Source organism: Anolis carolinensis, chromosome 2 (genome assembly GCF_035594765.1).
Source record: "Anolis carolinensis isolate JA03-04 chromosome 2, rAnoCar3.1.pri, whole genome shotgun sequence".
Classification (NCBI taxonomy): domain Eukaryota; kingdom Metazoa; phylum Chordata; class Lepidosauria; order Squamata; family Dactyloidae; genus Anolis; species Anolis carolinensis.
In genome coordinates this window covers 277,504,238-277,531,187 of record NC_085842.1, presented here as the reverse complement: position 1 = coordinate 277,531,187, position 26,950 = coordinate 277,504,238, and the positions used below count along the sequence as shown (strand labels likewise).

Genomic DNA, 26,950 nt, shown 5'->3' with positions numbered 1-26,950 from the left:
CTCTCCCTCTAATTAGGACTTTATTTTTCTTTTCTTTTTGTTGTATCAACCTAGAGGCATGGATGAGGGGTTGTGATGTTAATTTTCAAGGTTGTGAGGAAACTGAGCAAATGTCCAAAAAAGTTAAGAAAATGATCTATTTCTAATCAACATTTTGTCATATGGCTAACACATATAACAGATGTTATCTATATATTCACTAACACATATATAATTTATTTGGTTTTGTGGTATCAGAGCTTGTCTAATATTAGGAGCAACCCAGGGTTATGCCCTGGTTATTACTTGGATAGGAGACTTCCAATGAATACCAGGTGTTTAAGGCAGAGGGAAGACTTGGCAAAACTACTTCTGAGTATTTCTTGGCTAAGAGAATCCTATAAAATCCATGGGGCAGCCATACATTGACAGGAAAACTGGAAGTACGTGCACACGCATGTGTGGAAATAAGATTTTTTCCCCCTTTACATTAGTTACAGTAGTATGCTAGAAGTGGCCTGGCCACACAATGGCATCACATAACTAACTGGATCAATCATAAATATATTATGCAAGGAAACACTTTACTAAATGTAAGTTCCACAATTTCCTGTAATAACTAGAAAAAAATAGCAGCTGGCAACTGTTCTGAAACAAATAACAGAATCTACTTGAAGCTATCAAGGCATATTATAGTTATGAAATTCCATAATAAAATATTTAAAACTAGGACTTCTAAAAATTAATCTGAATATTTGATCCCATTTTATATATCACAAAATAAAAATATTTCCAAACTCAACTTTTCAATAATGATTTACATTTCAATTCAAAAAGTAGTTCTTTAACTGGAAATCTAATGTTCACCAATGCTCTCATACAGAGATCAGCATTCCAGAGCTTTTCTGTAATTTCACACAAAGAATACATTTCAGTCTGTGCACCAATTCATCCAGATGTAACTGTAGCTCCTTATTATTATGAAACACATTTAATATAACTTGTGGTTTCTATCTAGAATCAGTACAAATAAGGGGCATAAAACGTACATGGGCCTGGCAGTTCAGAGGTGGACTAAGGTCTGAGGATATTCTCACATTTTTATCTTTCTCAGTAGTATCATTATTTGAACATTGTTTTTGACATCCATTGAAAAAACAATAAATCTGTAAGAAATTAATAATAATATGCAACAATTGAGATTTTATGAAAAGATTTTTAGTCAGTGCATCAGGGAATCAAACTAGTGACCAAATAGACCAAGGGCACATCTAGTTATGTTTTTTCTGATTTCCTTCCAGGCTTTCACAATGCCTCTTTCCTATCTGCCACACCAAATGATCACATTACTTTTCTTCCTGGCTCATCTGCCTTTCAGCAAGCTTCCTTGCTGCCAAGAATGCTGTGGACATGCCTACTAGGAGAATCCTTAGTTAACAGTGATCCAAAATCTCTACCTGACCCACTGGAGGTCCAAAAGAGACAGTACTAAATGGTAACTTCTATGGATCCCTCCCTTCATACATAGCAATGAGCTCCATTCTCACTTGGCCAAAAGTTATTATTTCAACTCAGAGGTACTTACCCAAATGGCCAGCCTATGATCACACTCTAGCAGCCCCCAGGCATCATGCATATTACTGCTGGTGAACAGTTAGGAGGACCTTCCTAGAAAAAAAAATCACTAGGGCCCAATCCTGCTCTCTCTCATATAAATATCTGTTTCACAACAAACAAAACTTCCTTCATTTGCATATTTAATCTACATTCTACTTATGTTCTTGTAATCTAACTGTTAGTGAATACCAAAATCAGGAAACAATATTGTGCACTAAAGACCTCAGCTTTCACCTTTTCCTCATGAATTATGATTCCATTATCAGACAACGTGACCTGATGCAAAGGAAGAGGTCCCTCTGTAGTCTTTGAAACTACATGGAAACTTTGTATAAAGATAATCCTTTGCATTTAGGCAAGGGGGACTCACCAATTTATGTCAATGGCCTTCTTGAGGTGCATCCCCATGATAAATCCCATTCTATTTCCAAAGTTTCCCTGACCCTCAGAATAATCTTTTCAAGGGAGTACAAGAAGTTGCAATGGAAAGAAGACATGAAAGCACCACTTTGCATGCAGATTTTCACATTTTAACATTTAGACCACAAGCTTAAAGTACAATAGTCAAAGCTGCTTCTATTACAGTAGAGTCTCGCTTATCCAACCTTTGCTTATCCAACGTTCTGGATTACCCAACACAGTCTGCCTCCCACCCGGATCCACAGCTATTTCTCTAGGCAGCAAGGACTGAAATTTTTACAGATTTAACTTCCAACAATGTTGTTACTGTAAGTTTATTTTATGCAATTCTGTCTTTATTTATAGTCAATTTGTTAGTAGCCAATGTTTTTATAATCAATGTTTTCAAACACTGCAATATTTTGGTGCTAAATTAGTAAATACAGTAATTATTACACAACGTTACCATGTATTGAACTGCTTTTTCTCTTGATTTGTTGTAAAAAAATTGATGTTTTGGTGCTTAATTTGTAAAATCATAACATAATTTGACGTTTAATGGGATTTTCCTTAATCCCTCCTTATTATACAACATTTTCGCATATCCAACATTCTGCCGGCCTGATTATATTGGATAAGTGAGACTCTACTGTATATGTACAGAAGATTAGAGAAGCTCTACCTCCTTTGTTAATGTTATTACCTGTGTGCCAGTAGTGCCCCAAAGGTCATCCTATTTAGTCCCAGATAACTTGGCAGCAAGTGTGGCCAATCCCATTTCCACTCAGTAATGCTGAACTGTTGATGTATAAGAAAAATGCATTGCTAGTTATTAATCAGAGTTAATATGATCAAAAAATTAAAGCTCCAGCTGTTATAAACTAGCTAAAGAGAAGGGGATACAATATGGACTTAGGCAGATAACATCAATCATGCCCACAAAAGAAGAGTTTTATTCTAATAAACCATTTATTAAAATATATAAATTCATTTGGGGATGTAGCCATTACATATATAAAGATAAATCAATTTTGAGTCTTCAGTGATCTAACTATTAATGGCAATTCACTCAAATACCTTCTTTCAAAGTCTGACTCAGTTACAAAAGCAAAATTATTGTCAAACGTTTATGCATTCTAGTAATTTACATTTTTTATCATTAGCACAAAATGTCTGTGTAACTGGAATTCAAAATGTATACTATATTATAATTAACAAGATATTCTACTTGTCTGTTATGTAAGACAGTCCAGTCAACAGATAATAATGGATTTCTGCAAGTATAAATAATGATAACTCATATGTGTAAAAGATTATATGTACAAGGGCATACATAACAACATTTGTTATTGTTTTTGTTGTTATTATTTCATATCAAATATGCATGTAAATATGTCACAGAAGGTGGATAGATGACAGTATAAAAGACTTGTAAATCAAAGAAGGAACTACAGCAGTGGTTCTCAACCCAGATATCTTTGGCCTTCAATTTCCAGAAATCCTAACAGCTGGTAAACTGGCTGGGATTTCTGGGAGCTGTAGGCCAAAAACATCTGGGGACCCCAGGTTGAGAACCACTGAACTACAGAGACACTGCAAACTCCTGGATAAAGTGATGTTTCTGGTTCAGAGTATCAGGATCAGAGGGCAATGTTTTCAGCTTCACAAGAATATTTCCAGTGGAAGCAAATGCAACAATTCAGCTATTGCGATAGGAAATAAGTGTACTAAGAACCTACCACATTTCCCCCCCTTTAACCTCCATGAACCATGCGGGGACATGAGAGAAGCCTCCCACAAGGATGGTAAAAACATAAAAAATAAAAAAAACATCCGGCGTCCCCTGGGCAACGTCCTTGCAGACAGCCAATTCTCTCACTCCAGAAGCAACTCCGGTTGCTCCTGACACGAAAAAAAAAAAAAAACCTCCATGAAAATCAGTGGGAGATATCATTCCTCCTTCCCCTCCTTAATGTTTTAATTTCCCATTTCTTACTCATATCGATACCTGAACACCTTTCCCAGCAACCAGAGCTGAGGCCTGACCATTCCAATGAGTGCACATCACTAGAGAAAAGACATCAAAACAAACATTCACATGGACACCAGTGCCTCCTGGATACTCAAACTGCCCATACTGTATTGCTTGTAAAGGAAAGGATACATTCTTTCAGATACCCTAGTACTAACTTACGTAAGCTTTAAATGCTAACATGAACATCTCAGTACTAGCTTAGTAGAAGACTGGTGGTCAATCCAGATACATGCCGTATATGTACAGAATAATACAGCCAAGGCATAAAACATGTTTACTACATTCTGGACCAGTTGTTGTACCCAAGCCAGTATTAAATGTGGCCATGCAAATGCCATTTAAGATGCATCAGTAGTAAATAGAGCATGTAATATAATTAAAATAATGTTGGTTGCATAATTAGATTTAAGATGCCATATATGTGCATGAAGAATTATTTAATTTTCATACAATTTTTTCTTTATTTAAAGCATTTGTGTTCAGACTCACAAAAGGAATAAAAACTAGGGATTGTCCAATGAAGATTATGAAGAAAGCACCAAAACTTTAATGGTATCTCTGTTTTTCTACCATTTACTTACAAGATATACAAAAGCCAACCTTTATTAACATGTTTTCAATTTGCCCTTGGTTTTGGCATCCCTTGCTCGTATATTTCTACAGCTTTGATTTGACTACTTATGCATAGGCTGTAAGTAGCATACAAACATATTAATATTGTTATGTAATTGGGAATGATATATTGATGTGTTGGCCTCTTCTGATTTTTTGCACATTGCTTTCTGAAGGCGGCCTCGAACATAAATAAAAGATCATCTCTTTAACAACCTCAGTTATGTATCCTTTCTCATTCGCAGTCAGATTCTCAGTCATGATTTGTGAGGTAATACACAAAAGTAAACAAACCATTTTAGGATCCCAAAAAGAAGTGGGCCCTTCGGATCCATGGGCTCCAGATCTGTGATTTCTACCACATTGACGCATGGACATGTTGAAGTGTGCATTTTCATGTTGCCATTTAATAATATGGGCATGCTCATTCGTGAGTTTTTTTTTTGTATCCGCAGAATTCAGCCTCTGCAGATATGGCAAGCTCACTGTACTAGGAATCCCATAAATCTTCAGCTTGAACAAAAGGTCAGCAGCAAACAGTCAAAGTAAATTAAAATTAAGATAAATACAGACATTGTACTTCAAGTAGTCCATTTGGTGATGGAAGGTCTCCTTCTATTTGAGCTCCAGATTTGATTCTATGTTCCTGCACGACGGGGGATTGGACTGGATGGCTCTTGTGGTCTCTTTCAAAGGAGCAGCAACTGATGGCTCATGGACTGGAGCTGGTCCGAGGATCACATCTTTGAGTAGAATTGCTGTAGACTATTCATTTTCCCCTTTCAATTGCCAAATGACCCAAATGTAATGGCCAGACTTTAATTATCTTAGAACTAGGAGATGAATATTTACTTCTTACTGGGAAAAACATGATACAGGAGATGCATCAATCTAGCACCCTTTGTGAAAGGAAAGAAACTCCCAGTACCATTCTCCACAGTGTTCCAAACATTCCAGAGAGATGGGGGAAAGGGGTTTTAGCAGAAATCATGTCTTTCACAACTGAAAGCATCCTGTCAGTAGATGTTTGCTAAAAGAAATTTAGGATTTGGTTCAAAATTTCATTAAAGATGTATGTGAGCAGAAAAACTTTCAGTGATACCTTGCATCACAATAAGGAATAAGGAACATAAATGGATTTTCTGATAAAGATTCTGGAATTGCGGTACATTCATGTGGTTCTATTATTTGTCTGTGTTTAATAATATCAATATTAAACTTTATTTATCTGGATCATCAATAGAACAATTTTAAAAAATCCGAATCAAAATATTCTAGAAGTCCACGTTCTATTAATCAGATAGTATTGTAAAAGTTCCTGCAATCCAATTTAGCTATATATTGTCACTTGTAGATTAATAGAGCACAGCAATCTTGTCACACAACAGAGAAATTCTGCCGTGAGTTGTCAGCATTTGAAGGTCTTATGCTTCTATAGTATTAATGAATGGAGAGAGCTGTAACAGACAAGATAAAAATATCTGAATTCCAAATTAAGGCCAAGTTTAATTTTTATTATGTTATTTAAGTAAAGCACTGTGTTTTTAATAGTAAAAAACAATGACAAGTGAAACCTTTAATATTTAGTGAATATATCAAAAGTCAAATACTTAGCTTAATGAACATTTTCCAATTAAACACCTATGTTTTAATTGTAATACACAATGTGTACAAATAATAATTGTGCACTGAATGTTCATCTGTAAATATTTTTGTAACAATGGAGTTACTATTCTCTTCAAAGATTGCTCCTTACCAAGTACACAGCTTTTAAGATGAGAAAGAAACAAATGAGTTGGAAGACTCCACAAGAGATATTCAGTTCAACCCCCTTCCATGCAATAATCAAAGCACTTCTGACAGATGATCATCCAGCCTGTTTAAAAACATTCAGAAAAAAACTCCACTCCAAGGCATCATATTCCACTGTTAAATAACTCATACTATCAGGAAAGTTTTCCTAATGTTTAGGAATCTCTTTTCCTGTAGTTTGGATTCACTGCTCCAGTCCTAATCTTTGGAGCAGCAGAAAACAAACTGGCTCCATCTTAAAAACAATTTCCTTTCAAATATTTAAACATGGCTAAAATGTCACCTCTCAACTTCCTCTTCTCTAGGCTAAATATACTCAGCTCCCCAAGCCACTCCTCATAGGAAATGGTTTCCAGAACTTGTACCATTCTGACTGCCTTCTTCTGGATACGTTCTATCTTGTCATGATTCTTCTTCAGTTGTACCCAGAACTGGACATAGTATTTCAGATAAGGTCTGACCAAAGCAGAATAGAGTAGTACTATTGTTTCCTTCAATCAAGACATTATACTCCTATTGATGCAGCCTAGATCACATTGGCTTATTTAGGTGTCACATCATATTGTGGACTCATATTCAGCTTGTGGTCTACTAAGACTCCATAAACCCCTTTCACGTGTAGTGTTCAAGTCAGGTGTCACTCATCCTTTATCTGTGATTTCAAAGGTGGTAATTGTTTAGGTCTTCTTTTTTCTCCTGTTTGAAAATATGGACATTTGACCTTTTCCAGTCTGCTGGAACTTTTCCTGTTCTCCAGAAGTTCTCCAAGATTGTTACCAGTGGTACTGAGATTACTTGTGAATTCTTTTAATGTATTTTTAATATCTCTGGAAGTATTCCATCCGAGCCTGGTGATTTGATTCATCTAAAGTTGCCAGGTACTACCTTTTTAACCTATCCTCTGTTGCATCTCCCCTACTGCATCATCTGCTTCAGGTCTCCCTGCCTAAACTCTCTCAAAAAAGTCCATAGGACATTGCCATTGCAAATTAGGATCACAGCAATTAGGATCACTGAGAAAAGTTAACACTTTTGCCCTTATTCACTGTTTTCATGGGAGAAGTTGCAAAAGGTGATACTTTTCACAAATAGTAGCGATGAGAAGAACCTTTTGTTTTGGTTCAAAGAGAAACTAAGACACATATGATAATGAATTATAAACAGAGGATTAATTCACATACTGTTAAGGTCATGAGAGTTTTATTGATACCAACTTGCTATGCAGGAAGCACACAAATAGGAGGACAAAAATATGGTTCCCTCATATCCTTTCATTATTCTCCATTCCAGTTAAGACAAGTCATGGAGCTGATTCTTCTCATTTGGTTCCTTATTCAAATACTTACCATAGGAATTATCAGAAGAAAACTCTGTCCTGACCCGAAAACAGTGTCTGTTATCAGTAATGGACTGGATGAGGGCACACAAATTGAAACTTAATCTAGACAAGGCAGAAGTATTCCTGGTATGTCGGAAGGTAGACCAGGGAATAGGGATCCAGCCCATGCTGGATGGGGTCACACTTCCCCTGAAGACACAGCTCTGCAGTTTTGGAATCCTCCTGGACTTGGCACTGAACCTGGAGACCCAGGTATCTATGGTGGCCAGGAGGGCCTTTGCACAATTAAAACTTGTGCGCCAACTGCGCCCATTCCTTGAGAAGCCAGATCTGACCATGGTGATACATGCCTTAGTTACATCCTGTCTTGATTACTGTAAAATGCTCTATGTGAGACTGCCTTATGAAGAGTGCTCAGAAACTTCAGCTGGTCCAAAGGGGCTGGCTACGGGGAGTGGACAACCACCTCGTTGAAGCAGCTTCACTGGCTGACAGTCTATTTCCAGGCAAAATTCAAAGTGCTGGTTATGACCTTTAAAGCCCTATATGTTTCAAGTTCAGGCTATTTGGCCAACAACATTCCCTTGTATGAACCTGTCCAGGCCCTGAGATCTTCAAGAGGCCCTTCTCTCAGTCCCACCTACAACTCAAGCTTGGTTGGTAGGAACGAGAGAGAAAGCCTTCTTGGTGGCTGCCCTGCAACTCTCTAACTCCCTGCCCAGCAAAGCCAGAATGGCCCCCTCACTGCTGTCCTTTCGGTGGAGGCTAAAACCATTCTAATCAGACAGGCTTTTAAAGATGAAGGTGCTTAAGATCTAGTCAGGGGGTGCTGTGGTTTTTAACTTTAAATATGTTTTGATGGATTTAAGCTGAATTGTTTAGTGCTGTTGTGTTTAATTCTGTTTCAATATTTGTATATTTTAAATTGTATACTAATTCTTTTATGTCAAGCTGCTTTGAGTCCCCTTTGAGGAGATAAAGTGGGGTATAAATATAGCAATAATAATAAGATACAACAAACAACAGTTCTTACACCTCCTAGGAGGCAGTCCCTGCAAGAACTATGTGGGTAGTCATGGACAACAAAATCCAGCAAGGACAACTTACACATAGTAACAAGATTCTGCTGATGAAGCCTCTTCCAAACAGCACCATGTGCATGTTAAAAGGTATGCCAGGCTGTTGACAAGCTGATGAGATCTATTAGACTCAGGAATTCAGAACAATCTGTTGCAGGTCAATTTGCATGGATTGACAAGATGCTGCCAGCCAAGTCAGAACCAGCAGTTATGGATGCCCAGACACCTAATTTGCTTTTCAAGAGACCTGGTATGCTGGGCTAACAGATTTTGTACATCTGCTGCTGATCTGCAAGGTGAGTTTTAGACCTGTGGAGATAAGATTGTTAGCCACTTTTGCATGTAAAGCTTTGACGGATATAGGTCAAGAGGCTTTGAGCCCTTTTCCCCTTAAGGGCCTTGCTACTTTAAGTGTGCTTGGGGGTGGGGGCGGGGACAGGGTCCATATGCAACCCCTGAGATTATGAATGCAGAACAAAACTATGGGCTTCTACATGTACTACCAATCATATAGAAGCACAACTAGCTTTAGCAGTGTTAATAACCTATTTGGACTAAGGCTAGTAAGTGCAGTATTCCTTTAGCAGTAGGTGATTACTTCTGTCAAAAGCTGATGGAACTAATGTTTGGTTTGGAACACAGCTCTCTGCGTATGAGTGTATTTGCTGAAAGTGACAATCACTGTATATAGTTACTTCTAATAAAAAATTAAAAGAACCAATAGTAGAAATGAAATGGTATCCATCAGGGACGGGCTAGAAGTCTTATTTCAGACTATTAATTACAAGATCTTTATAATATAGATAGGTTGCTTACCTGTAACCATGTTTCTTCGAGTGATTCTCTGTGAATCCACACTGGTGAAGTATACTGCGCCTGCGCAGGCTCTAACGGAAACTTTCCAAGCTTTACATTTTCAATTTTTGGCGGTAACCACGCCCATTCCTCCCTAGCATATATAAGGCGCTCTGGCTCCGCACTCCCCAGTTCCTGAGCCGCAGTAGTCGGTAGAAAGGGGGAGGTTTGATGTTGAGGGGAGGACGGGCGGGTTAGTGTGGATTCACAGAGAATCACTCGAAGAAACATGGTTACAGGTAAGCAACCTATCTTTCTTCTTCGAGTTCTCTGTGAATGCACACTGGTGGAGACTAGCAAGCTGAGGTTATGGAAGGTCGGGCAAGCATCAAACCGACACCAGTAAGCAAGCCCAGCAATTTGTTTCAACTGTATATATTAACGAGAAAGGAGCCAAGTAAGTCTTACGAGAGCGCCAGTTTATCAGCAAAGGAATGTTTCATATGAGAGACACTCATAGCTGGAGGTAGCCACCTAACAAGTTAGGTCGTTCACGGCCATGTAGAATATATCAAGTCATTGGCTGTCATATAGAGCTGTCCAGCAACTTACTGCTGGGAAGTGTCAGTAGTGATCGGAAGTCCACAGGTGTCGTTGGCATTCAGCAACTCAACAAACTTTTGGTAGTAGGATGAACTACTAGACATATTTATGTCAGAGAAAGGAAAACAACACCATCAGGCTGAAAGCCGGATTAGTCGGATATAAGGAAAAAGGGGTATCTCAGGGAAAATTGGAGCCCAGCACCGATTGATGGAGATCCACATGTGGTTGGGATGCCATCTTGAGTCTATAATTTGCGAAGAGAAGGTCATCAAGATGGTGCAAATGGACGCCCTGCATCTGGAGGCCAGCGAAGTGCTCTGGAGGGTGGCCATAAGGGATGGGAGGTCTCTGGTCAAGCGAGATGCGACTGAAGGAGGTGGGAAACGGCCTGGTAGGTGGCGGTCAAAGCTCCTGGCCAATGTAATTCCATGGGGAAGTATAGCTGGGTCGGAACCGAGCACGCCCGGTTTGTATGGACATTGGCGGTGAAGAATTTGGGAAGACATTTCATTGACTGGGTCGTCTGGTTGTGGAAGAGGATGGCTCTCCAATCATCGAGAAGATGTAGAAAAACGTAGTAATAGGCAACGCGAGGGCTGAGAACAAACATGCTATGCGTTGGCATGTGCGGAGTATGACGGTACCGTGGGAGAAAAGGAAGCAGTAGCCATGTCGAGGGCTGTAAGGTGTCTTGTGGAAGACAGAAAAAAAAAGGGGGAAAAACAAAGATCATCCACCCGTCAGGCCCCTAACTCAGAGGGGTGGTAGGCTGAGGTGACGGTCACGAGAGATGTGACTCGAAAAGTATATCAAACTGAGGTTTGGGGTAGTGAGGAGTCTGGACGGTGTTTCGTCCGAGTGAGAAGGCATCAAGCCTAGGATTCATCCTGACAATCGGGAGTGGGTTGTCGGGTAGAGGTTGACATAGTCATTTTGCAGTGGCGCTACCAGGTGATTGGCAAGCAAGGAAAAACCTGGTCTCTGCTTCGTTGGGCCCAGAAGATGGATAAGAAGCATGTATCCAGCGACGAGAGAGCAAAGTCTGTGGACGCCGAGGCGGACAGAAGACCAAGGGTGAGGAATGTAGAGGTCGGGTGTAAGGAGATCTCTCGGGTCCGAAGAAAAAACATGTATGGTGGCTCTCCTGCTTGTACTAGCCCATGGGCGTAACAGTAAAGGGTTGGCTAGTATTTGACTCGTGTAAAAGGGCGGGAGCCGCCTGTTGATGAATCAAAAAGAAAAAAAGCCCTTTGGTACAAAGGGTTCGATTGGACATATTTCGGATTCGTCCGATCTGAAGAACAAGCAGGGAATCGCAATCTGCGAAATGTCTGGTGATTCCAATAGTTGAGCTCTGATTTAGTGTCAGGCATGTGGTTGGAAAGGATTTTATGGTGGGCCCAAGGCAATTTAAAGTTGGGCATATCTGGAGGTTAGCCGTGACCAGAGGAGATATGAGGAAAACGGAAGAGTAGAGCGAGTAGTGCCAACTAGGATAGACTGCTGTTCGGAAGGAACTAGTGTCGACCGAGCAGGAGAAGTGTGGATCAGGACTGTGGGATATGGTTATCCACATATCTAATGCGTAGATGCTACGGTTTGGAGACTAACATAGCCACATAACGAGAGGCTGTGTAAGAAAGTCAGGAGAGGACCCTGATCAAGCATGGGTCGGTCATCAGCGTCGGTATGCCCTTCAGCGGGCAGTCCTGGGATCGGAGTCAGGCGCGTCCGCGAGTGGAAGGAGCGGTTGCGGAATGGTTTTATGTATAGTCTGGTAAGTGATTTTGGGTCTCGGCAGTCAGTGACAGAGTTAGGACCCCATCATGGGACACTTTATGAAGGCTTTGGATCCCGAGGCGGAGTAAAGGTAAGGAGTACCTAAAACCAAGAGGGTTTAAGCCTCCCATGTATGACCCATAGTGGGTAAAAACGTGAGGAGGCATGCCGGAGAGTTGACTGTCTGTCTATAGTTTCGGACATTAAGCTGTTCTTGTCGAGAGGAGACGTAAGAAACTTTAAATCGGTGTAGTGATGGGTGGAACTCATGAGAACGGAGTTGGGATTAGCATTCCATGTTCTATGTTGATAGTGGTCTTTATCCCTTTTTGGGGGGGGGGGTCTGTTTTATTTCATATTATTACATTATAGTCTCCTGGCAGCTGAGGAGCCGTGAGTCGTATGTTAGAGAAGGTACCAGCTTCATCTTGGAGTGCCTGGTGGCACAGTGTGTGAAAGTGCTGGGCCACTGAAGCTATAGACCAAAAGGTCCAGGGTTTGAATCCGGGGAGCGGAGTGAGCGACCGTTGTTAGGTCGAGCCACTGTCGGCATAGCAGTTGAAAAAGAAAAACATACGAATGTGAGTAGGTGAATAGGCACCGCTTAGGCGGAGAGGAAATGATGGACCATAGGGGTTTGTCGGTCACATGACCCTGGAGGTGTCAACGGACAGCGCCGGCTCCTTGACCAATAAGTGGAGACGGAAAGCAACCCTGAGAGTTGGAAAAGGCCAGACTCGATGTCAGGGGGAAAGTCTTTTTTTTTTTTTTAACTTCAGAGATCAGAGATTAGATCGATTGCCCTAGGGAAGTGAGGGGATCTAGGAGAGTTTGAGAGACGACGGAGGAGGTCCCATATAGCAGCCATAGGGGGTGCCAGTAAGGCATCAGCCCGAACAAGAGCCATAGGGATGGCAGTAGTAAGTGGGATTAAGGCTGATATTAGGATGGGAGGCATTGGATCTACCATCAGAGTAAGAGGAATAGTGTAGAGGGAAAAAATCTCGTCCTTGCGGAGAAGAGCAGTGGAAATTTCCCCTCTGATCTAGAGGATGGGAAGGATATAACTGTCAGGCCCTTCCCTATGGAGGGAGGGAGACCAATTGTTGTTTTGAAAAATACTTTTTCGAGCCCGAGAGGAGGTTTCGGGAGTAGGCCCATGCGGGGCAGCTGTTAGGATCCAGAGGAGGGCCTTCTGGAGCGAAAGAATCACGTCCGAAGCAATCGGCTCTGGGGCTGCCTCTCCGGGTGTTAGATAGCTAGTGGCATCTCAATATATTGCGTTGATGAGAGTAGCGAGAACAGCATATGGTCCAGAAGGCTGGGTCCCAAGCACCTTATTGATTCCGACATCGGTGTCGGCGGAGTGTTGTTGGTGGGTTTTGGGCTGATTGAAAGATGGATGTGCACTAAGTTCTCTCAGAAGAGATGCTATTAGATTAGGGCTTTGGATCTCTCTGTCTTGCCCTTTGACAGGGGGTCAGACTAGATGTCCGTGAGACTTGTTGCAAATATAATTCCATGATAAATGGCTATATGATTATGGTGCAACATTTTTAAGGTTGAACTGATGGACTCAGCTTAGGTAGAAGTATCGGGGCTACTGCTGGATGTATTTTTAGCTATGTGTTTTGAGACTAGGATATCACTGTCATCGGCGGGACTGGGCTTATGCCGAGTCCTATAGGCTAGCGGTACCGAGGGTCTTCCGTGTCGGAAAGACTAATGATGTCGAAGAATTTCCTTTTCTCGGCATCGGGGGGCGTGGAGAATGAGTCTCCAGGTAGCGAGAAACCTCTGTATATAGAAGTCTATGGAGTTGATCGAACACTGCAGGATGCATGGAGACCTGGCCGAACTGGGATTCGAACCCGAGGTAGTCGAGTTGTAATACGACAATCTATCCATTATAGCAGAGTGACTCGTGCTGGATGGTAGAGCCTATGGTAGATACTGTGGTGCTTCTCTCCTCGGGAGCCGATTCAGGATCGGCCGTGAGGGCGGTAAGGAAAAACTCGGTCTGTCGCAAGAGAAGACAAATGCCAGGGATGGGATTGTGATGACAAACACCCGCCGGAGGCGGTGTTGTGGCATTAGAATAACAGTGTAGCTTGATCCTTTTTAGGCTGTTTGTCAGGTATAGTTCAAGATAGATCCACACATCGGCAGTATTTAGAGGCAGAATCACCTTTAGTGAGGGAGGCCCAGATCGTACTCCTCTCAAAGGAGCATAGAAGAGGGGCAAGGGCTATGGATAATGATCTATGGCCCTTTTCCAGGCACCTCAGAGTCTTAGGGAGGCTGGAGATATTGGGCGGTCTCTCCATTGATAAGGAGAATGGAGAGAAGACCATTGCCTCGGAGCCGCTCACCTGTGCGCCGGGTTCGAGAAAAGACATCCTGGTCGAAACCGAGGAGCATTGAGGCCGGGCTTGAGCCATCCAAGTTGTGTTTTGTCGACGGTGAAAGGTTGGGTTGGCATGGCTGCAGTGATTTTCTGGAGCCAGTAGATGGAGCTTGGCGACCGCCAAGGCAGCCAGATCCAAGGCATTTCTCCGAAGAGGAGAGGATTGCCTTTATATTTGTGCCAACAACTCTTCCGGGGAGGGCGAGGGCAGCTGTGAAAAGAGCCCGCCCAGCCAAGGAAGGACAATCATGCGAGGAGATGGCTTGGGAAGCCTAGCCTGGCTGTCTTTGTTTTTTCCAGCCTCTTAGCTCCTGCCGAAGTTTTCCAGCCGGTAAGGAGGCAACATTTTAGATTTACTGCCAGCTTGGCCGGGGCCCGTTTAAAAACGTGGCGGCAGAGGCGTTTAGCAACCGTCGCTCCCACGAAAGGGGAGGGGGAGGCTTATTGTCAGCTTGACCGGAGCCCGATAAGAACGGGGCGGCAGAGGCTTTCAGCAACGGCCGCTCCCAAGGAGAGGGAGAGGGAGGCTGGGATATGGCAAGGCCTTCTGGAAAAGCCTCTGGCTGTACGGGCCCAACGAGGATGTTGCGTGAGAAAAATCCGAAGCTCGAGGGGAGTTTCACTTTGAAGCAGGATACGTAGTTTAAGTTTGCCTGTGCCAGAGAAGGCAAAAAACATGCCTCTCCTTAGAGATGAGGCACTGGCATCTTGAATATTATCTTCTGAATCTTGAAATGGATGAAGTTCCGACGAGCTGCTGCGGCGGAAAAAAAGGAACTGGGGAGTGCGGAGCCAGAGCGCCTTATATATGCTAGGGAGGAATGGGCGTGGTTACCGCCAAAAATTGAAAATGTAAAGCTTGGAAAGTTTCCGTTAGAGCCTGCGCAGGCGCAGTATACTTCACCAGTGTGCATTCAAAGAGAACTCGAAGAAGAAAAATAGAAATCGCATATGATTTAAGGAATCATAAAAATACTTCAGAAGATTGGTATGGGATCCTCATACCTTTTGTAAGGAATTTGAATTTATTATGTCAGACAAGCACACAATTAACAGAAGTATTTGTTTTTTCCCCAAATATTTATATTGATATCTCTTTCTTATGCATTTTCATCTGTTGATGCTCAAAATAGAAATAACTGGCAACTATAATTTATGAGTGCTTTTTCAACAGCTCTTTCAGATATTTTAATAACTGTCTTCTGTAACAGATGGAATAAGCTTACAAACCAGATATAAAAATATGGAGTTGTTTGGTCCTTCTGGCAACTGAAAATTTTATCTAGGTGGCTCATTTAAATGCTATTATTCCAAATTCTTAGTTTTTTAAAAAACAATTTAAGCCAAGAGTGAAAAACATTTGACCCATGAGCTACAAATTATTAAAAAAACATATCGTTAAAATTTCACAAAATACAGGAGTTAAAGAGAGATTAAATGGTCAAAAAATTGAAATCGGATTAACGCATTAAAATGCGTGCATCACATAAAATATATGCCACACATGAACAAAACACGAGCACAACAATTAGCATGATCTACCATATTGTTTAGATGAGACAGGCCTTATACAATCAATTCCCAAATGCCTGTTGAAACAGAAAAGTTTTTACTTGTCAACAAAAAGAAAGGTGGGAGTTCCAGAGTGTCAAGGCAGCCAATAAAAAGGACTCTACCATGTTCACATGAAATGTACCTGTAAGGATAGTAGGACAAAGAGAAGGAGCTTCCTAGTGGATCTTAAAGCTCAGGCAGGTTCATAAGGGAGAATGCAGTCATTTAAATAACCTGGACCTGAGCCACACATAACTTTATAGATAAAAACCAGCACATTGAATTGTGCCCTGGCAGCCAAGGGAGCGACTACAACATAGGAGTTGTGTGTTCCCTGTAGCCAATCCTACTTAGCAATCTGGCTGCAGTTCTTCAGAGCAGTTGAAATTTCCAAACATTCTTCAGAGAGCCCCACACAGAATGTGTTAAAGTAATCCAACTGGCATGCATCAGAATGGACAGATCAACATCTCAAGGAATGGGCACGGCTGGGACATAAGCTTTAATTGTGCAAATGCACTCTGAGCCACTACTGAAATCTGAATGTCCAGGCTCAGGGCTGAATCCAGGAGTACACCCAAGCAGAGAACCTGCATCTTTAGTGGGAGTGTAATCCCATTCAGCACAAATTGAATCCCATGGATCACATGAATTACTTTGTTTGTATTGTGCTAAATGCTTTTAATTGTATCTTATTATTCTATTTTAAATTGTTGTTTTATTGTACACTGTTTTTTAAAGGCATTGAATTGCCTTTGTTGTAAAGCCGCCTTGAGTCCCTTTCGGAGTTGAGAAAGGTGGGGTAGAAGTGCCATAAATAACTAATGAATAAATAATTCCCTGATCTGCCTTTGGATTGGCCAGGAACACCTGTGTTTTATCTGTACTTACAGTAGTGTTTCACTTATCCAACTTTTGAAAATGGTATATTTCCCCCTTGTTTTACTTTCTCTAACCAATAAACACTGCTTGTTGTGTGTTAAAAAGAAACCATGTCTCTGCAACAGAATAATGTGTTGGTTTCAAGGTTGAAGAATTAAGTTAAAAATCAATACATTTCCTGTGACAAAAAACATTTGATTGCACCCCATTTCACAAGCCCTAGAGTTTACTTTTACTCCAAGTTTACTGGCCACTTGGATAATTAGCCTGGAATGCACATAAAAATCTGCAATAAATAACAATGTTATTTAGTGTTAGAGTCAGAGACAGAAATTGCAGAAACCTATATTGAAAGAGCCATTTTCAAAGAGGTCATATAGTCAGTGCTATAGTCAGAAACAGAGATCATTTACACAGGGAGAATCTGAGAAATGCAGAGTAGTAAATTCTGTCAATTGGGTAATACGTTTTTAATCACAACATAAAAGTTATCTGACAAACACTGGTTTTTCACTTTTTGATAGCAACTATTTCAACATGATGTGATCAGTTCCACTTCCAGTGAAAATTAAAATTCTTCAAATAATCACTGACCTTTTCTAATACATTAGTGCAATACGAGTAGTGCACTTGGAAAGGGTCAAAACCAGAGTCTACTTCCTTGCTTCTTAATGTCAGGTTTAAAGGTCTAATGCTTGCTGTGCCATCTTCAGAAGATCCCTCATTAAGCAGTTGTTCATTCAAATATTCCTTAAAAAAAAAACTCAGGTGAATGTCAATTGCACTGAACAAGAATGATAATGTAAATCTTACGTAAATACTTGCTTATCTCTAAGCAAATGCAGCAATAATGTACTTTGCATCACTGGATGTTAATCTGATAACTTCAATTGCTTGATATTTGGTACTGAGTGCTACTTCTATTGAGTCAACAGAAAGAGGAAACATGCAGAAGTATTGTATAAAAGCACAAGATAACAGGAATAGGAAACTTTTAGGAATTTTTCTCAGTATTCCTATTATATCCCACAATAACTCTCCTTCACCACTATTGTTACTGAAATCATAGAATGGAAACATATTCTTGATAATGGACACAATACTTTTGTATAGTTAACATATATAAATCTGTTTGTACAATCTAATTTCAAACTAATTTCAACCCTCACATGCCACCTTTAGCCTCTGTGATAAAAGTAACTCCATGTCCTGTAACACAAAAAACATAAAACTGAGTACCAGAGTTTTTTAAAAATACTTATTTGTACTATAGTTTCCAATTTCCTGCCACCAACATGAAGTGATAGTATTCAGGCTAACCTATGCTAGCTTACTGTGTTGAAAAGGACAGTCACTGACTAAGACCCTACATCTTAGATCTTCTGTGAAGGACAAGGCTTGTTAAAATCCTACTATTATGAAAGATATATAGACATTTCCCTTGAATAAACTAATTCAGCTGATATACATCAGTTAAAACAAGTAATCCCTTCAGGGAAGCTAATATGAAAGGGAGAATGGGGTGAGAATTTTCAGGGGACTGCCTCAGAAATGGAATTGTGCCTAACCTAAGGCTATGAAAGGAGAAGGACTCAGGAAATGCCAAGTTTGATCATTTAGTCAGAAACTCACATATACAGCTATAGTTAGACAATCCTGAGAAACAATTGCTAGATAGCAAGCATCATGTTTTCTTCAGCCCAACTAGAAGTCTTCTTTCTGTTCAGATAGCACCACTGGTCTTCTATTCTCCGCCCCTCAGCTGGCTACAAATACTGAACATTGTTCTGTATGTGTTACACAGAATCATCTTCTAGTAAGGAAGGTATCCCTGAGATCTAAAATCAGATGACATTTCATTCCATTTGTAAACAAAATCTGGAATCAAAACTGGTTATCTTTTTATATAGAAAGAGAAATTCTTCTGAAAGGAACGAGTTTGTAGATATATTTGCTATGATCCAGTCTCACCTAAACCCTCCCCATATTATCAGCTACTTTCCAATACAGTATTACATTTCTGAGCAGAGGACTATTGTGTCATGGGATTCCAGCATCAAACTTTCTGGATGAGATAGATTATCTAAACCCCATTTAAACTGACTGCTTCAGGACTAGTTATGGGACAGAAGCATATTTAGTCACTTTGACGGACAACTTACCCTGGACAATATGTAGAAGCAATGTGTCTATGTTGGTTTTGCTTGAGCTCTTGATGGATTTTATACCATCAACCATGGTATCTTTCTATGCTAATGTACTAGAATGGGTCTAGAGACACTGATTTAGAATTTTCATCCTAAAGGGGTGAGCCAAAATTAGTACCAGGGGAATTCTGTTCACACTCTTATTGTTGGCCTGTGAAGTCCCTCAGGGCTCTCTTCTGTAAGCTATCCTGTTTAATATATACACAAAGTCTCTAGGTGTTTTAGGTCCCAGTGTCTTCAGCGTCTACTTGTCCTTTACACCTAATTGGATTCAGTCCTGAGCATGAATGCTCAAATTTCAGTGGTATCCAGAAATGTGTACTCGTTCTTTGAGATGTCTGATCTAGCTGTGGTGATGCATAGCTTAGTAATGTCTCATCTAACTGCTGCAACACATTCTAAATTGGGTTGCTTTTAAAAAGTGCTCAGATATTTTGGAAAGTACTCAGAAACCTGACCCAAAGAGTTATAGCCAGACTGTTGACTGGGTCTGTTAAAGGATGCACACAATTTCTGTATTACAATGGCTCATCTGACTATAGATCTACTTCAAAGGACAATTCAAAGTGCCTATCCAGCATGAGTTTAAGCTATCTGAAACATAACCTTTCATATGGTCTGTCAGGCTTTAGGCGTAAAGCCCTCCTGCTGGAGATATAGACTTTTGATTTCAGCATCATTCTTCTTGTTCTATATTATCCTGCTCCTTATTTGAGAACACCCTTGGTTTTTTGAAACCGTTTGTATGTTGATGGCTTCTTGATTACTTGTGACACTGGTTGTGATGTCCCCTGAACCCTTGGGCCGTGATCCTGCTTCCATTATGGACCACAGTGACGAGGAAATGGGGTTTGTGCTGATTCAGCAAGACTCTGCCTCTTTCCAGATGCTCCCTATTGACAATTCTAGTCCACAGCTCATTAAAAAGGCCCTTGAAACGGAGCCTTCTCCCACCAGTTCCCCTCCCTTTGATAGACGGATGTTTTGGGAAACTAGTAGGTTTGAGAAAGCTGGCAGGAGAAGGAGGGCGCGATTAGCAGCTAGAGAATCTGCTGATTAACCTGTTTTCTCCTGAGAATTCTCAGGGAGGATCGCATCTGGTTGAAGATGTTATTTTAGCTCTTTTCCCAAGGGAAAAGAGCATTTGGACACCTGCTCTGTGAAAAGATTTGAAGTTCCTTAAAAGTTCTGTGTACTGGCTAGCCAGTGCGGAGTCAACGTGTCAGTTGGAGGATTAACTTCACTTCCAGCCAAGTGTGGACCGCGTTCGGATCCACTACCTTCCAGCCTAGCCTTGCCTTGCCTAGCCGTGTTTCCATGCCTTGCCTAGCCGTGTTTCCTTGCCTTGCCTTGCCGTGATTCCAGCCTTGTCTTCAATTCCTTGCCTTGGACTTGCATTGAACTCTAGTAAAAGTCTTGGACGTTTCCCCACTCAAACTGCTTGGAAGTTTGAGTGTGTTTCGGTTTTTGGATTACAAACTTTAAACTCTAATATTAGACATTGGACATTATATTATTGGACTATATTTGACCTTTCCTGAAAGGTCTATTTGATGAACTATATCTTTTGCTTGTTTTTGCTTTATTTCTTTAATTTTTTAATAAAGATATTAGATTGTTTATTGGCTTCGGTGTATTGGTTTCCAGTGCTCTCGCAGCCAGGGGTGTCACACTGGTAGAACTGCACTTTGTGTTGGAATTTGGACTGCCTGGACAGATCCTTCCACCTGTTCCTTTCATGACTGATGCCCCATGACTCCCTGTGCTGGACCACTGAGTAATTCTGACTTATTCTGAAAAAAATAGTGAGATTGCATGCTTCAACCCTAAACAGTCTTCTGATGATCCTGATATATGCCTAGTAATTCCCAATCATATGGACATAAAGTTTCAAGGTCTCAGCTAATACTTGGGAGGATTTCTGAGGTTCCAAATGCTTATAATTTATCATGATTTAGACTGTTCACAAACTAGTTTGGATCCCAGTTTGTCTTCTGTATAGATATTTCAAACCCAAGGTATACCTGGTAAACTTACATAACAGCAAAATGTTTCTTCCTTCAATTTTTCTAGTAATTAAAGAAGTGCACTCAAAACTATTTTGATTTATTCACAGAATCCATGTTTTAACCTTTGCTAAGCTTTACGGCACAAAAAGAAATGAACTGAAGTAAAGAGTAAACATAGCCTAAGGCTGAGAAAAATATTGCACCTGTTCTTTCATTTGTATTGCTTAACTGTAAAATTATACATATAGATGTGATGCATGGGCAATGTCACTCCATATTTGCAGGCACTGAGAGTATTTTCTTGTACGTATGGTTGTCTCAGAGAAAAAACAAGACAAAACTACAACAAAAGACAGTTTAGAAAGAGACGCTAATGTATCCAACAGTGGTTTTACAGATGGAGTTTGCACATTACTAACAAAGCTGCTTTTACACTGGTAACATAATCTTTACGAAAGACAAGTTGGTGGATGAAAACACAGCTTTGCAATTCTAATGTAATCTGCATATACAAATTCATATTTCACTTTGATTTTTTACACTGAGGAAAGTGGTTATTTTAATTTTGTTTTCTTTAAATCAGTAAAAAAAAGATTTTGTAGCACTATTAATTTCTTACTGTTAACTGCTAGCTTCTACCACTGTCTATGAAATACAATTCAGGAATAAGTTAATGAAGCATGCCACAGTTTAAGCACATAAATAAAAGGCATATAATTTCATCTAAAGCAACCTTTTCTAAATAAATGCAGAAAAGCTTAAACTGAACAGTCTGACATGGTGCAATATTGAGTTAGTTATTGACTTTAGAAAGCATTATCAGCTCCTTGACTAACCCTTAGCTGCCAGCAGACGCTGCCTCAGGCCACTACACACCTAATTGCTCGGTAAAAAAGGCTGTTTCCCTACCTCATTGAGCTGGATGATGTGATAAATTTGCCTCAGGTATTCACTGCCACCTGGTTTGTGGCAGATATCCAGGACCATCATGTTTATTTTCTGCTCAGTCAATTCAAGCTCAATAGCTTCCTCCTCTAGGTTTCTATCATCTTCTGCAGTAGTAACAATACTTGGGGGGGAAATAAGCAAAAGTATTACAAGAAAATGAAGAATGTTCCTGATAGAGGGGAGGGGATTGAAAGGGAGTGTTAATCCACTAGAGTAAAACCATTACAGTCACAGATATGATTTGCAGTACAGAAAACTATCAAAATGAGCTTCTGAAAGGACACTTTAAAGTAGATAAAAATATTAAGTCTACAAACAGTTCATCAGTTCATAATCATTCCTTCTCTTCTTTTTATGTTCCTATATTAATATTTGGTGTTACGAAATATTGTCTTGATCTAAACAAACAAAAAAACCCCTTCCATGTTAAAAACCAAACATTATAATATAAATATTAGACAAAATGAGTATATCTGAGATAAAAAACTTCATTCTTTCTTTGGCAACATTTCAGTACCTGTCATATTTTATATCCTGAATAAAACGTCTCAGAAGGAATCATTATGCTAAGTGCAGGTTAGAAATCCTATATCTTAAAAGGTTTATTCCAGGCCACTTATGTGTAACTTTAGACATCTATTCATTGTGGAAGGGGTAGTGAGAAACATGTATCTCTACACTTTTTTTATTTGTAAGGTTGAAGTTTACTTAAACACTTTATTTTCTAATAGCAAAGCTTTTATACATTATGATCTGAATTAATAGTGTTTCATCCAACTCCTGGGATAATATTGCAATCATCTTGACTGGCATACTAAAAATACCATAAACATAAACTGATAGGTTGTGAATAGCAGTATACTATTATAATATTGCAGAAGTGACAATGTAACATAATGAAATAATATTAATTTGTGAAAAGTGAACCTATGTCTACACAGAAGTAAGCCACAGTGGAACTCATGTTCAGTTAAAAGGACATAGTGCTGTAGCCTCAATGATGTAGATTTCAGCTGTAAACTGCAATTAATCATTTCAATCAAACCCCTGTTATTTTTGTTCTTGTAGGCTTCCCAGTCTGACTGCTACAACACTACATAGGGCATTAGAAATAATATAGGTTCAAAATACAACTCCAGGACATCACTTGTAGTAAATAATTTCATAGCTACTACAAGTTCCTATTTATTTCTGTGCTGAATAATAATGAATGCTACCTGAAGGAGTTCAGAAAATAATATATCCCTATATTTAAAAGCGACATTTTTGAAGGTATATATGTGATACAATGGAATTTTAGATGAAACTGCTTAGAGGATGACATTGAAAAAGTTGAGGCCCTCTGACAAAGGAGTGTATCAGTGTCAGCACCCGCACGGTATCCTTTCCTGTCCATCACTGTGCAGGTGGAGCAGATGATTGGATTCAGTCAGTGCTGTGATTAATGAGTTCCTCTCTGGATTTGGGACTGCCTATCAATCATGTCATTAGGGAGAATGTGCCCTGAAAGAGGCAGACCTCAGCCAAGGAATAACTGCATTCATCTTAATCTTTGTATGCACCCAGTCAGGCAACTCAGGGTCACCATGATGAAAAATAATAATCTTCAACTCAACAAATTATTTTGCAAAGGCAGACATTGCTTTACTTTTGGGGCTGTGTGTTCTCCAGAATCTTAGTTGACTGTTTATATTACTTGGGTTCTAACAAGTGAAGGTTATTTTAATGAACAGGAATGCTTTTAGACAGTTCACAAGCCAGGCAATGATGATGGTTGCCACTTTTCTCAGACTTTTCTTTTCATTGTTTTTATTAGATTTGTATGCATCAACTGTGGTATTTTATTCAAGTAAAATAATACATTTAATATGTTGAACAGGAATATAGCTTCCTTATTCCAATAAATTATACTCAGTCTACAAAACTATTGTTCAGTTTGCAGCAATGCAAATTATTTGGAAAAGCAGTTATTATATGTATATCATGCACTATGGTCAGGGGATGGTTCTACAACTAGTAAATAACTACTAATTCAAAATTTGTGCCAGAAGCTTTAAAAATTAATTAGAGTGCTTCATAAAGATAATAGACATATATGTAAAAAAATGTGTATGTGTGTATGTGGAGGAGGTGTCCACTTCCACAGACAGCCTCCCGCCTCCACAAACAGCTATAGTTCCCACTGAGCAGGAGACACCAATGACCCCCTCCACTGACATGCAGATTATAGTGAGCACCATGAACATGTAGTCCGAACCCTGCCAGTGTTCTCCACAAATACCATTTTGCCCCCCACCCAAGTGAAGGCTTTCATGTGGGAGCAATTTCATCCCAGATGTTCTGTTTTTCCTACAGAAGGGACATCCCAGGGTTCCTTAATTTGCATGACCCCAGCCCACTTCCTCTACCTTAACCCTTCCCTACTCTTTACCATGGCACACAGTTAACAGAGGAATTGATCAGCAACTGAACAAGAGATTTGGGGAGAATTCACTATGATTTACAGGAGTTGCACTTGACCTACATCCAGAGAGCACTGTTAACTCAACCAATAATGGATCTGGACCAAACTTGCCATGGATAATGGGACTTGCAGTACCTTCACTGATACTGTGACCCCCACTGACAATGGATTGGGACCAAACTTGGCACAGAGAAGTCCCATGACCAATTGAACATACTGCAGGGGTTAGTGGAAATAGACCTTGATTTTGGGAATTATAGTTCACCTACATCCAGACAAACTGGGACCCCCACTGACAATGGACTGGGACCAAACTTGGCACAGAGAAGACCCATGGCCAACTGAACATATTGCAGGGGTTTAGAGGAATGGACCTTGGTTTTGGGAGTTGTAGTTCACCTACATCCAAAAAGCACTGAACCCAGCTGATGTCAGATCTGGACCAAACTTGGAACACAGACCCAACATGGCCAACTGTGCATACAGGCCTGGTTTGGGGTGACTGACCTCGGATCTGGGAGTTGTAGTTCACCCTTATCCAAATAGCACAGAACCCAGCTAATGATGGATCTGGACCAAATTTCAGTGATATTACCTAACATCCCAAAACAAACAATGCCATCTGCTAATAGCCTGGGCACCACTGGGTCCCCAAGCTACTATATAATAAGAAACAGTGGTTGTTCTTCTCAGGTTCTGAACATCCCAACTTCATTTTGCTTCTCTCATTAAAGGAAGACATATTCCAGTAATTCTTCATTTTATTTAGAGGCAAGCATCTATCTATCTATGCACTCCTTCCCCATTCCCCCATCAGCTAATTATAGGGAAAAGAGTTTTTCTGTTTTGTAATGCACTTTGGGGCCTAAATATCCTAAAGGCACCAGATCCTTTCTGATCTTATTTATTTATTTATTTATTTATTTATTTATCACAACATTTATATCCCACCCTTCTCACCCAACAGGGGACTCAGGGCGGCTTACAATAAAACACACATATAAAAACTGTGCAGTACATTATAAATCAGATTAAAAATTATTAGCTTACATCAACATTCATAAACACATTCTAAAACACAGATGGGCGTGTCAGTTCTGGTTAGTGCTTTAATGGGACACCACCAACAAATGCCAGGTGAAGTAAGCTATTTTTCAGAGGAAGAAACTGGCAAAGTCACCTCTTTGTATTATTTGCCTATGAAAACCACATGAAATTCATGAAATCACCATAAGTCAACAGGCAACACACACACAATACTTTTGTTTAATTCTCCTTTCCCCATGAAATCTTTGTTCATCTCTGAGCTTGTATCCAGACTTTGATAGCAGAAGTTTTCAGATAATGAAAAAGTAACAATGGGTCCCGTCTCTCTTGCATACTCCTCCAGGGAAATATGTGGCCTGTTGCTCATTAACACCTGAACAAAGAAACATTGCGTCTACCTGAAGAATATGAGACAAAGGGTGCAGTTGTGTTTGTATGGCAGAATTTCTATAGCTAATTGACTTGTCCCAACAAAATGTTGGACTGGATAGGCCTTTTGTGTGGTCTACTATGACATTGTTTGTCTTAGTCATAATACTACTTACCACCAAAAATGGAAAGGTTTCTATACAAGTAGGCATCAGACTGGATACATAAGCAATCCTTGAAATCCTTTTAAAGAAAAGTTATGTTTCTCTGCCCATTAGCATTTCCATCAACTTGCTCTCTGTTTTCATCAATGCATGTATTTCACCAGTTTTTCACTCTCACAAAAAAGGTCAAACAAAGTCATATTGACATTGTTGTGACTGCGCCTTCGGGGATTATGGTTGATGGGGATGGAATTCGAAGAGGAAGAAAAAACCCTCGTGATGAGGGTTCACTGGAGGAGTTGCGCAGGAAGCGATTTAGAGAGCTATATGGGGGATCTTCTGAGGAAGATTCAGATGGGGAGATGGATGCTGAGGAACAGGTGGTGGCTGGGGAAGCGGGCACTGAATGGGCACAGCCACCGGAGATGTCTAGGGATTTGGGGTCTATGGATACTTCTGAACCTGGGGTTTCTGCAGGAGCTGATCCCAATTGGGATGCTTGGAGAAGGGAGGATGGTTCTTTAAGTGTTCATGGGTCTAAGTGTGGGCAGGATGATTGGGACTCCGACGAATTGCTAGGTACTCCAGATCCACGAGCTCTAGCTGTGTGGAGCTCAGACTCTGAGTAGATTTGGGACACCTGGTGTTTGGGTGTGAGTGTTTGGTCACCCAGGAGGAAGGGGAATAAAATGGGAATGTTTGGCCACTGCACTTTGCGTGTGGCAAGGTGTTGCTGAGGCGCCATTGGGATCTCTGTGTTTCCATGAAGACTGGACTTGGACTATGATTTGAATCTGCTGTTATCACCTAGCTTGGCTCTCGCTGTGTCTTATCGTGGACCTGTTTT

At 40.3% G+C, this 26,950-nt stretch overlaps 1 protein-coding gene across 3 annotated transcripts in view; it reads right to left on the bottom strand.

Moving 5' to 3' along the window:
* Nucleotides 1-26,950, bottom strand: part of kiaa0825 (KIAA0825 ortholog) — a 266,901-nt gene that overhangs the window by 98,867 nt on the left and 141,084 nt on the right. For all 3 annotated transcript variants that reach the window (XR_010003920.1, XM_008103050.3, XM_008103053.3), the window contains exons 17-19: nucleotides 22,021-22,180; nucleotides 17,490-17,645; nucleotides 2,699-2,793 (exon numbers count right to left, since the gene is read on the bottom strand). Coding sequence is in view for 2 of the 3 variants with exons in the window: in XM_008103050.3 (XP_008101257.1) it covers nucleotides 2,699-2,793; nucleotides 17,490-17,645; nucleotides 22,021-22,180 (411 nt within the window). In the remaining variant the exon portion in view is untranslated. The remainder of the gene's footprint in view (nucleotides 1-2,698; nucleotides 2,794-17,489; nucleotides 17,646-22,020; nucleotides 22,181-26,950) is intronic.